At 43.6% G+C, this 12,917-nt stretch overlaps 1 protein-coding gene across 1 annotated transcript in view; it reads left to right on the top strand.

The window, feature by feature from the left end:
- The first annotated feature begins 326 nt into the window (after nucleotides 1–326).
- Nucleotides 327–12,917, top strand: part of OSBPL11 (oxysterol binding protein like 11) — a 38,508-nt gene continuing 25,917 nt past the window's right edge. The window contains exon 1 of the mRNA XM_058809283.1: nucleotides 327–537. Within this exon, the coding sequence (XP_058665266.1) occupies nucleotides 392–537 (146 nt within the window). The 5' untranslated portion in view covers nucleotides 327–391. The remainder of the gene's footprint in view (nucleotides 538–12,917) is intronic.

The raw sequence follows: 12,917 nt of genomic DNA, 5'->3' as shown, positions 1-12,917 counted from the left end.
TTACTGTTACTCCGTAACCTGTTAACGGGAGTCCTCTCGGAGCGCTGACAGCCTGATCACTTATTAACGCTTTGAGGAAATCTCTCCTTTTTGGCGTCAAACGCGAGTTTCATTCCGCTCCGAGGGTGTGCGAGCGCTGCCCGCACTAAAGATGGCGGCGGCGCTGACCCGGAAGGGGCGGTGGGGCCGGGCCGGGTGAGGGAGCGGGAGGGCGGGATCGCCCATCCCGGCGCGGCCGTGCGGGAGCCCGGCCAGCCCAGCGCGGCCAGCCCGGCCCAGCCGAGCGGGGCGTGGGGGTGCCGGCGGCCGCCGCCATCGCAGCCCGCATGGGGCAGGCTCGCTCCGTGCGCCGGGGCCGGGGGCGCCGCTGAGGGGCGGCAGCCGCGGCGCCATGCAGGGCGCGGACCCGGCGGCGGCCATGAAGGGGCCGGAGGGCGAGGGCAAGACGGAGCCGCTGCCGGCGGCGGCGGGGCAGAGCAGCGGCGGCGGCGGCAGGAGCGGCGGCGGCCGCGGCGCCAACAAGGGCTGGCAGTACAGGTGGGCGTGAGGCGCGGTGAGGGGCGGCGGGCCCGGAGCTGCCCAGCCGGGTGGGCGGCGTGGCTGCCCCGGCTGCGGCAGCAATGGAACCCCCCCGGCACCGCCGGGGCGCGGCACGGGGGACGCGGCTGCCTCGGTCCCTGTGCCCACCATCGCTGGGGTGCCCGTGGGCGGGCGGCTCCCGCTCTCCATCCGCACGGAGCTGCCGGGGGATGATGTGCCTTTGCTTCTGCCTCTCAGATCCTCTTTTCCCCTCGCAGAACGTGGAGACCTGTTTAAAGTTGCTGGAGGCGCTTCACCCCTTTCCAGTCTTTCCAAAAAACGCCAAACTTTGTGCCGAGTTTTAGATGTTTTTAAAGAACTTAATGGCAGTCATTAATTTTTTTAATTGATGATCTCTGTTAGTTGCTGAGTGTGCACGGAGTTTCATTCTTATCTAACTTGTTTTAAGAACGGCGTTGCTTAGCATAAATCAGAGTGATTACTCAGGTTCAGCAAGTCAGCAGAAGGGAGCAGGGAAAGCCGGAGAAGCTGAGCTCACGGCTTTAGTTTGAATTATTTGCCTGTGTGTTCGGAGACTTGAGGGTTTCCATATGCTTTTTTCCTGCTGTGCTTTCTGTTTGAACACGTTCCCCCTCACACGCTGGTAGCGGGCTCCACAGCATCACCCGCGAGGTTCCCGGCTCTCTCCGCCTTGGCTGGAGTTCTGCCATGTTGCTGTTGAAAATGCTGCTGTTGTGTGAAGTTCGCACACTTCTCCTTCAAATGGAGACTCTCCAGAGCCGTCATCTGCCAGCCCAGATGGACTGGCTCGCTGTTTGCTGCGTGTGGGGACCGCAGAGCCGGAGCGTGCTGCAGCCGGACGGAGGGACCGGGGTGACCCCGGGACACGGGCACCCAGGGCCGGGATGGGCAGGCACCGAGCGCCCCGGAGCTTTGGGAACAGCGCGGTCATCGCTGAGAATCTGGGTCATGAGTATTTCACTTTTCTGGTGACTAGTGCCGGAAAGAGAAGTGGTGATTTCAGGGTGAATATTTCAGGCTGTTAAGTCCGGAAAACTAATTATTAGATGTAGCTATTGGCTGTTTTAAGCACTGTTTTTCCGGTTGCTTTTTAAAGTCTGTGTTCGAGTAGAACTGAATTTTCTAATGGAAATTGCTGTTACTATAATCAAGCACACACTATGAGACACAGGAGTTAGTTTATGCAATCACAATGGAAATATTTTATATTTTTATGTGGAATTGGAGGCAGTGGAAGGGATGAGATGCCTGATTTGCCTGGATGTCTTTTTAGCTATACTTTTTAGCTATACTAGTGTTTTTGATGGTGGTCACTGGTCAGTGCTGTCCAGTGAAATTCCACTTTATAAAATTATCCATCCAATTGCTTTGTTTCTTCCTTCAGTGCTACGGCTTGTATGGCAAAAATTGAACTGACCCCAAGTATTAGCCATTTTCATGGCTTGACAGCTCTAAGTGGGATACTTTTCCTTGTAGCTATCAATATCTGGTTTAATTTGCTCTAAAACTTTAGTGCAGTTTATTTTTTCATTCTAGATCATTTGGAGAAACTTAGTGTACTAATTCTATTACTGTGGACACTTGAGATACCTCACTGTTAATCTCTGCTGTGTTTGGGATCAATTATTTACTCCTACATTTGTCTCTCTATCTAATTACCCTCAAAATATCACCTTTTCCCCCTGTCTCCTAGAAAGCCCTCCTGAATGAGATGCTGTAGCTTAGTTTTCACTTTATAAATTACTTTTGTGCTAAAATATATTTGACAAAAGACAAACTCCCCAGTGATAAATCAGTGTCTAACATACAGGTTTCAGAAACAGATTTTCTGGGAACTTTTGGTGGAAGTTTGGTATTTTAACTTTCCTAGCACAGAGTTTGGGCAATGTGTGGTCTCACAGATTGGCAGGAGTAGGATCATGGGGTACTTGCTCTCCACAGACCACATCTGGTGCAGAAGTTTAGCTGTTTGGTGAAGCAGCTGGTCAAAACAGCTGTAGCAGAGTTGTCAGACAGTGGGACAACAGGTACTTGGTACTCCAGTGCTCCAAGTGGGAAATTGAGACTATGGATAAAAAATAAACCTCCAAGACTGCTGGAACCTTAAATAATGAAAACTGAATTTCTCAGAGAGGTGCAAGGTCACGTATACTTGGCATAAATTGAGTATCTAGAAAATGAAAAAAAATTAAGCAGGAAGCCTGACTTTATATTTCTGTAGGGGAATAATAGGGAGATTTTTAAATAGCTGTGGTAGAGCTAGATCAGATATTTATCATAGTGGAGAAGTGGCAACCAGAGGCTGCCAGACACTTCAGATGATGTGGAGATGGAGCTGGATCTCCTGTCAAACTTCATGCTTGTAGCCTGTGCATTGGTGAGTTTGGGCAGCCAGCATAGCAGTGGCTCTTCTGAAATTTGTGAGGGGTTGGTTTCTGCTGAGGATAGGAAGATGATTTTTTTTATTTTTAATTTACTTAGTAGAAGTTAAGAGTTCTTGAGAAACTGCTCTTTCAGCCATCTGACAGGAAGTGATCTTGTTTTCTTGTGAATGTATGATCAGGTCAGAGTGTGTCTGAGAACAACCAACCATTGGCTTCATTTTCCTGACAGGGGCAGGAACAGCCTGAGTGTAAACTTGCATTTCAGTGGATAAAGAGAGCCCCAGAGGCTCTGCTACACACTAAATTCTTTAACCCTGTCTTCATTTAGAGAAACAATTACCAGGAGGTAAGACTTCTGAATATCTTCAGATTGCTGTAAGATTACTTGATGAAGTAGTTTAAGATGATATTATTTTCTGTATTTTCAGCAGTAACCAAGCTGTGAAGTAAGTACAGCCTCACCCACAGAATTACTTGCACTCAGCAGTTCTGCCTTACCTTATGACCATGTTCATTTGGTTTTGCCTTGCTCTGGGTTAAATGAACAAGAGTGCTTTCAAAGCAGTGAGGGAAAGGAGGCAGGTTGGGCTGGTACTTCTGCAACATGTGATTTGTAATCATTCAAATAACATAAAAATTTCACAATCAGAATGCAGAATCTTCTATGAGCTGAAGGGAGAGCTGATCAGAACATGTGCCAGGGAAGTGTAACCAGTCCTGTCAGCCTGGCTTGAGGGGCTTTCAGATTTTAATAATTTTGAGAGAAGTGAGTGGCAATCACATGTTCTTATTTATCTACAAAATGAAATGTTCAAAGCACTGTAGTTGACTAGAGAAACAAGATTGTCTTTCCCACTTGGAGACATGATAATATGCTGTCCTCTTATGCTTTTCTTAGTGGTTCTGCTCTCAAATATGTAGATCAATTCTGCTATTAAAACTATTCCCAGCATTTCTTCCCCTGCTATTAGAAATACAGGTAAAGTTTTCATGAATTTCCCAAATTATTGCTGATTTTGAAGCTTACAAGTTATATTATATTTAAAACCTATTTGCTTTTTCACTTCTGCTTGTATTTTTTAGATAGCTGTCTCTGTTCCTTATTTTTCAAATGGTTTTAGCATCTCTTTGCTATGGATTTAGCCATGTATAGTTATAAAATGCTGCAGATTGTGTCTTTTGCTCTTTGTTTAAGGAAGTGAGTTGCCTTTTTTTAGTTGTTTCTGAGAGTTTGCCTGAGTGCTGCAAGGTTACTCACAATTGTCAGTTAGTTTAGAAAACCATTTGGATGAAAGTAGCTTCAAGGAGTAAATTTCCTAGACTAATAGTAATTTTTTTACTTTTTTTTTTTCTTGCTAGGTGTGACAATGGCCAGTAAGAGGATTCCTCATGCTGGGTGGCTTCTGCTTGTCATTAATTAATTTATTAAGTTAGACAGATTCTCTTGCAGAATTACTCCGTGTGGCTTTGGGCTGGAGTAGGAGGCTGAGAAAAAGAGCAGAGAGAAACTTTTGCCAAAGGGTAACACTAAATGTTTTTTGGATGCAAATGGATAACAAATTTTAAACAAGTAAAATGGTTGCCAGTCTTTTTTTTTTTTGTGGGTTTTAGGGCTTTTTCAGTTGACACTATGCAAATCTCTTCATAAATCCTAAAAAAAGGGGAGTAAACAGTTACTGACCTTAATTCAGTCTACTGTGCTTGAGCAGGCCAGCATGTGACAATGTAGCAGAAGAACTGGTAACTGAAACAAGTGAATATATTTTAATTCTGCGTTTTGAGATGATCATGAACACTTTTTCATAAAATCATCCAGTAGGAAATGTGTTTTAAAGGCAGTGCTCATTTTTCTAAGTTTGATCCCAGTTCCTGTTGAGGATGACTAACAAGGCTTTGCACTTCAAACACACGTGCAATGAAAGAAGCAAAGCATGTGAAGCTGAGCTAGGCTGTGGAAGCATTTGGTTCTCATTTGTGCTGTCTTGCAAAAATGATCTAATTAGTAATAGTAAAGGGAAAAGTATCTTGAAACTGACACAGTACTGATCCTTGTGTTGGGGGTGTCCCAGTGTCAGTCTTAGTTGCAAGGAGATGTACTGAGTGTTCCTAGTTTCTCTGTGTTTCTTGTTCAAGAAGTTTTGATCTTGGGAGGATAAATTTCATCTGTTTGGTCATTAAAGCTGGAACCAGCTTGGTAGAAGCAGATGCAGGAGGTGATGGCAGCTCAGTGTTCAACAACATTTGCAAACCTCTCCCTTGCTGGTCCTCTGTTCTTGTCTGGGAATCAAGTCCTTGCTTAGGCTGCAGGAGGGTGCTGTGTGCTGACCTCATCAACTGGCTCCTGAGAGCAGGCCAGAATTTAGGCTATGCTCCCTGTTGCTTGCTAAGTAGAAGAAATGTCCCAAACCTTCATGAAAATGTTAGTGTCATCCCAGGACAGTTCTCTCTAACACTGGTACCCCAAGTGCTTCCTTTTTATTACCCATCTCCCTTGTTCTGGCTTTTATTTTTACATTGCTTGAAACAAAATTCTTTGGGATTCTAGGTGGAGTTTGTGTATATTTGCTGGAATCAATTGCTGTAACTCCCTTCTTTGTGGTGCACAGCTGCAGAGGGACAGAGGCTGTAATTTTGTGGTGTCACTCCCAGATGGGAGGCCTGGCAAGGCCTGCTCCTGTTTTGATTTTCCCCTGCTCTTGCAGCTCACTTCCTCAGTATCTCACTGTTGTAAGAACCTACTGGCATTGTCACATTGGGGTGCCACCTCCCAAGGGAGATGATATTTGTAGTGGCATCTTTTGGCTTGGCTGGTGGCTCTGATGCCTGTGTCAAAGTGAGTCATGACCTTCCTTATTTCTGTTTCTGGTGATGTGTGGAGATACCTCAGCACTGCAGGACCTTCACAAAGCCCATGCTGCTCTCTTTGTTACTGGTCCTTTGAGGTGTGGTTTGGAGTGCTGAAAAGATGATTTTCTCAAGTGGTTGCTGTGAAATTCAGAATTTATTTTTGCAATTTTGTATGTTCCTTTTATTACTAAAACTCAGATTAGGAGTGCTGTCACATTTGTTTGATATGCTGGAGGGAGCTGGCTGAAAAATCTGGTGCCTGAATTTCTTTATCCTCATTTGACTCTTTGCTTAAAGAGTATATCGTGCTCCTAACACTAATTTAGAAATTCTGCACTTCACATAATTTGCTCATTAGAATAGACAAGAAGCTCATATTGAAAATGATCAGGCAGTTACATCCATCTCAGGATGCATTCTGTGTTATTAAAATATTAAGGTCATCTTTTACCAAACTGATTTTACAGTTGCTAAAGCCCCAGGCACTTTTTAAAAGGCAGGTGAGCCCTTCATGTTCACACATGTATTTAAACTTGGATAATTGGTGTTGGAGCAGATGTGTCATAAATTCAGAGAAGCAAATCTTGATGTGAGGGGTAGTCAGTGGATACAGTTGGGGAAACAAGTTTGGGTAATTTAAGCAGCTTCATGTTGGCTGATGTTCTAGTAGGGAATGTGAGCCCAATTCCTGAGCCAGGTGGCAAGGTCTGGGGTTCCTTCTCCAGCCCTGTGGCTCCTCAATGAGTGACTATCAAGAGTCCTTCTCTTGCTTCTCACAGCCTCTCCATGTTGGACAGACAGGGGTGTCACATGTGGGAGTTGGTTCTGGCATCCAGTGTACTTATCTTCATAGTGGGATGTTCACTTAGAGTTCAAATTAAGCTAAAATGGAGAAGCACCAATTTTTGGGTAGTGTCTAAATACCAACTAATTTGTGCTGTCCATGGAGTAGATTTCTGCAGGGATTAATGGCTGTTACAAATATCTATCTTTCACTAAGTGCAAAGAGTATTTTTCAACTTCACCTTTTCTAATGTAATTATGTAGCAGCCAGTTAATTAACCACAGTACAACATTAACATCCTGCTGTGCCACACGCTTTCTCTCCCCAGAGAAAAGATGGAAAACAAACTGCCTGTGCATGACCTGATCACATTGCTTACTGCAGAAGCAGAAAGCAGCAGCTGCTGCTGTTACCTTATCCTGGGAAGGCTCCTGAGCTGTACTCATCGTTCTGTGGAAATCAAGGCACAAGTGCAGTGAGCCCTGTTTACTCACAGACCTTGGTGCCCTCTGATCACCTGCCAGCACTGGTGAATTCTTGTGGGGTCTGGCTGTCCCCTGGCCGTGCTGCCAGACAACTTTCTGCTTAGGGTGCTTTCAAAGCTTGCACCTTTTCAGATTTTCTCTCCTGTGTGTGTTAATGCTAAAATGGGAGGGGAGGGCAGGCTGAAGCTGGGTAGGAGAAATGCTGCTCCTTTGGGTGTGTTAAGCTGCCAATCTTGTATTTGTCAGCTTGCTCTGGAGCTTTTTGCTGTGGGTAAGCATTTTTCCCTTTTTGCTTTCAGTTGTGAATTCCAGAGTTTTCAAGGAGGCTGGAAATCTTTGAAGTCTTGGTTAATATTTAGATAGTGTCAAATTAGTTTCCCAAAGAGCCTGTTTTGCCCTGAGAAAGTTGGTTGCTTTCATTGCACATTGTTGTATCAGAAAGCAAGAGATCAGCTGGGCAGAACTGCAGGATGCTGCATAAAGGAGCTGGTTTCTGACCCTGGCTCTGACTTCCTTTGTGGTAATAGTCATATATTATTCAAACTGCTTTTCCCTGGTGATCACTAACTGTGTTCCCCTTTTTCTTGGAGGACTATTTTTGGAACAGTTTGCTCTGATTTTGCAAAACTTTTGCAGGGTCACAGTTGCAGCTGAAATCAGCAGAACCCATGATTTGAATGTACGAATAAAATAAAAATTGGACTTAATCTGTTTCAAAATTAGGCAGAAAATTCATTGTGCTTCAGTTCCCTATATCCAAATGGAATTATAATATTTTTGTCCTCTTACTGTTCAGTGCACAAGTCCTTCATAAATGTCCATAGCAAGCACAAGAAAACCACGAGGGAACTCATTATTAGAGCTTGAGTGCCAAATGCATAGTACCTCCTACTCATTGCACCATGAAAAGGAGCACTTTTGAATAATTCCTTGTCTGGGAATCACCCTTCCCTTCAAGCACCAAACAAGAAAGTAGCCCTGCTCTCTTTATATATGGTGATAGTCATAGGTGGTTAATGTGTATGCTTTCTTATTTAGAGTTTAAATCTTCCTGGTGTCCTCCACCTCAATTTTAATGTAAGAGTATTTTTGCTTAATTTCTCTGTGTTCAAGATTTATGGAATAATTTGTGTTGAGATGGGCCTCTGGGAAATCTCTCATTCTCCTGCTCAGAGCTTCAGAGTTAGAAGATGTATTTCAGTGTTGCTTTTAATTGTTTGCCAGCTAGACTTTAAACTACTGGCCATTGCTTCTTGAGTCTGGTGGTCCACACAGGCTTTTGCTTATATTTATGAATATTTAGATAACATCAATTGACAATAGGCTATTTAAGTGTGTGCTTATTTACTTGGAAAGTGATAATAATTATTATCCTCAGTATTTAACCTGAAATGTTGCAAATAATATTTCAAAAATAATTGCAAAGCAAGAGGCTCATCTGAGGTAGCTGATCCTATTTACCTTCCATTTCAGAGTTTTATTGCTGCAGAGTCCAGAATGGCAATGTGTAATTGTTAATATAATCTTTTAAAAATGCATACTCACAAATACTCACATCTCAAGACTGCAAGGGCATATATGACATTTCTGGTAGGATAAGAACTGCTAGACTAGAAGAGAGCAGAATGCCTTGGGATGGAAGGTGTAGTAAGCTGAACCATGTTGGACTGTGCCAAAGAATGACTGAAGATACAGAGGTTTGCTCCACCAGTCTCTGTGGATGTGTTTACCAGGATCCACTGCTTTGCCAGGTATCACAGGCAGCACATTGTCCAAAACTGCAAAGGTGCTCACCCATCACTGTTTGCCTTGTATATATTATATCAGCATTGTTCAATGGGCAGAGCAGTTTTAATTTGACTGATTGAGCTTTCTGAAGCTAGATTTTGTGAGAATTTTGGGTTTGGTAACAGTAATGTGTGAAACTGCATTATAAATGGTAGCAAAGCTGCAGACAACCTCTCCAGAGGCATTAAGGGGAGAGCTCAGACCTTTTGAGGTCCTTGTTTTTTGTATGCTCCAGCTCTAAAATGATACTGGCTAAATCTACAGTTTGTTTTCCACTGATATCATTGCAGCAAAATCTTCTGGATTGGCTACTGACTCTTTGGTGCAGCTTCAGTTCTGTTCTGCTGATGCAAATCCACAAATAAATTGTCCATAAGTGGAGTTCTTGCTGACTTGGGGTGTTCACCTGTGTGTGAGACGAACTGCTGAGCTGAATGTCACTGCAATTTTTTCTAGGCAGATGTATTGTAAGAGATAGAGAGCTCTGTAAATTATAAAGTAGCTAAACAATCAGTTTTATAGTCATTATGTGAGAACAATTTTGCTACTTATTAATTAAATATTGTCTCTCTTCTTCTTCTTGCTGGACCACAAAAGTGTTACAGTAGTTTGATTTGTATGTATTAATGCTGAAAAGAGGAGAATGGAATACAAATTTAGTTAAGATTATTTGAAAAAAAACCAAAAACTGTTAGCTTGATTTATCATTCTCCTTGAGAGCTAGTATTGATAGAGGTTGAGGTGCCAGAACAAGTGTTGAGAGCAAGGGTTGGGGTTGGGGAGGAGCCCCTCACCCCAGGGTGGGGAGGCTGGGCTGCACTATGGGAATCAAGGACAGCTGATGGCTCATTTTGGCTCTGCCACACGTTTTCTTTGTGGAAACCCCATGCTGCTCTTCCAATGCTTGTCTGTATTCCCAAGGATTTACAGGAGTGCATGTGGAGAGAAGTTTTTATATCTAATGAGGGGGTGTGCGTTGCTGCATACTTGGAGCCAAGTGGTGTTCTGAAGTATCCTCATGGTCTGCTGTTGATGTTCTTGTCATGGTGTTGGACCTCTTTTCCTTGCACTTGTTTCTGGTCTCTAAATTTCTAATTGAGTAGTCAAACACATGAGCTGAAGAGCAGGAGCTTTGCTGCCACTTCACAGCTCACTATAGAGCACTGCTGGTGAGTTGCACAGCAAGGATGGTTGGTTTTCCTTTCTTCCAGAAGCTGTTTGGAAAAGCAGAGGTAATTGATTGATGCTTCTGCCTTACCTTGGGTTTACTGGGGAGCATTCTCCTGCACCACAGAGCTGTGGAGTTGGAGTGTGCTGAACTGGGTGGTGGTTTCTTGCAGTTGCAGAAGATATGCCTGCAGTGTTCAATGCTGACATAGCTGTTGGGATTTTTTTCCCCTTCTCCACTGCCTACCCCTCTGTGTAAGGAAAAGGGAAATCAGTGCACTGTAGATAAGCACTTTGCAGTGCCCAGTGAGGAAAAAGCAAGCCATTGCCAACAGTGAACCTGTGAGCAAACAGAGATGAGCAAGTTCAGTGAAAATGGTCACTTTTTCCAAACTGTAATTGAAATCACTCATTGGTTTGCACTGTTACAAGCCTCATTTCTTTTTTTTTTTTTTTTAATGCTTTGCCAGCTTTTAATATGAAGACACTCTTGCACCAGGGGTTTGCATCTTGCTGTGAGCTCAGTAGAAAGGAGCATCTTCCCTTGGCCAAGATCCAAAGGCACTGTCATAACAATGGTCGTGGCAGCTCTGGAGGCAGGATCAAAATCTTCTGGAGGCTGGATCCGCCTTCAGGAGCCCTCCCTGACATCTTCATGGGCTCCAGAGTCCTGGCCATCCTTCCTGCTGGCAGCAAATCCACACATACTCAGCTGCTGCTTGAAGTCAGGCCTTACGCACGTCAGTGGGGAAGCCTTTGGCCGCTGTGTTTGCTCTTCAGGCAGCTGTTGGGTCTGGAGAGACTTGGCTGCTCAAAGCATCCCACGTGGTGCTGTCTGGGTCCCAGCAGAATTGAAATCATCTGAAGGGCAGTCTTGGAACTGTTCTGTAGCTGCTTTGCTGTTGGGTGTAATTTTTGTGCCACTGTGAGGTTTTTTTTCCTGTGGGGCTTTCATGGCAACCTGCCCATGAAGGGTATGGAAAAAGGTTGGCAAAGCCTTTTGCATTTTTTTTTAATTGCTGCTGCTTCTCAGAGAAAATGTTGGCCCAGGTGTGAGCCTGAGTGTCTTGGCAGAAGCTCCTGAAAGACGTCATTGTGGGACTACTGTTCCTCTGTATCTGCGTCCAAAGCTCGGGTGCTGCACATAAACAGGATGCAGGGGAATTTGGCCTGATTGTCACTGTCTTCTTTCTTCCCTGGGACAGGAGACCACCCTGCAAGGCACTGTCAGCTGCTGCAACTTAGGAAAGGACAAGTAAAACCAGAGAAGGATAAATAAGCTAACAGTGATCCTTTGTGAATCTTTTGTTCCTATTATTTTTTTTAGTAGCATGTAGATATGTAGAAATCTGGCTTGTGGTAAACATCCCTTTGATGTAAGGGATGGATAATTTTGTGGGAAGAATATGAACTGATGTGTAATTGTTCACAGATGTCTGTCATTTGCTTAAATGGACAGTCTCAGTCCATCTCACAGTGTTTATAAACTAAAATATTGTGATAAATGGACAGTCAAGTTCAATGGTGTTCAGCCTTTGGGAAAAAACCCCAGATTTTGGGAGGTGGTAGATGTTGCTGGGCTAGAGTTCAGATGTTGTTCTGAACTGAAAAGTATGTGTTCTGCATACCTCTTTTCTGGATTGTAATTTGTATAATACCCTCACTTAAAGTAGTCCAGAAAAAGTTAATCTTTTTTTTTTTCATGTCCTTAAGACTGTGATCCGTCTGTTGCAACATTTCCTTTCTTTGACAGGACATGTGAATTTCAACAGAACTAGGCCCTTTAGGGATTGTTGACTCATGGTGCTGAGCTGTTGCTATTCCTCTGACAATCTGAGACTGTGGTGAGCATTTTAAATAGCAACAACAGCATCTTGGCTATGGAAAGACACACGTAGCCACAGGTACAGGTACGTGCATGTAGGCAGCAGTGTGACTGCAGAGGGATTCTGAAAATCAGGAAAGATCCCAAGGGAGCCAGCCCTCACTGTCAGCCTTAAGCTGCTCAGTGTTGTGTGCCAAGTTCACTTTTGAAATCTGTTTTCTAGAAGTCAAAAACCCATATGTTGGGAATTTTGGAGGCTTTTGAAGTAGACTGGTGACTTTGAGACAGGTTTGCCAGCACTATTACCATGAAACAGCAGTAGGAGCTTACTCATATTTTATGAACTGTGGTTTTCTGTGAGCAGAGCCAGTGCTTGAACCTCAACCTCTTGTTCTCAAGTCTACCATTTTACAAGGATTCTGCAGTGCTCTGTAGAGCTTGGCTGTGAGTTCCATACTAGTGAAATGTTACTGGGTTTTCTTTGGGTTGGGTGTGCTTTTGTATTTTTTTTTAGTGCTAACTGCCTTACATCACTGCTTTAGGAACAACAAATATCTTGGTTTAACTCTTGCTGTGGAGGCACTAACCTTAAAATTCTTGAAGAAGTGCTTTAGTTACAATCCCTGGCCTTGTTCATAAATAATACTGAGAATATTTTTCTGTATTCACACATGCAGAAGATTAGGAGGTTAACTGTAGTTCTGTCATCTGTTTATGTATAGAATTTATAGAAAAGTAAATTTATAGAATTTACTTTTTTGTTGATTGCAGTTTGCAGAGTGGGTTTAGATTTGTTCAGTGTATATAATTTTCACTTATTTAAAAATAAGCCTTTGTTCAAATGGTGGAATATTAATTCTCAGTCACTTTCTTGGACTTCCATGGGGCAGTGTTTTCAAAGCCTTGCAGCTGAGCCCTCTGGGACTGATGAGGCTAGAGATATAAATTACTGAAGAGGAGGCATTTGGAGATGTTTGGGTCCAGACAAAGTGAAAATCCAAGTGGAAAGGAACATGCAGATGATGGGAAAATGTATTGGTAATTTAATGTGGAACTACATCCCCAGAAGAGCTGCA

The sequence above is a fragment of the Ammospiza caudacuta genome, chromosome 8 (assembly GCF_027887145.1).
Source record: "Ammospiza caudacuta isolate bAmmCau1 chromosome 8, bAmmCau1.pri, whole genome shotgun sequence".
NCBI lineage: Eukaryota > Metazoa > Chordata > Aves > Passeriformes > Passerellidae > Ammospiza > Ammospiza caudacuta.
Note: the sequence above shows the minus strand (reverse complement) of the source record. Positions and strands in the feature narration are given on the sequence as shown.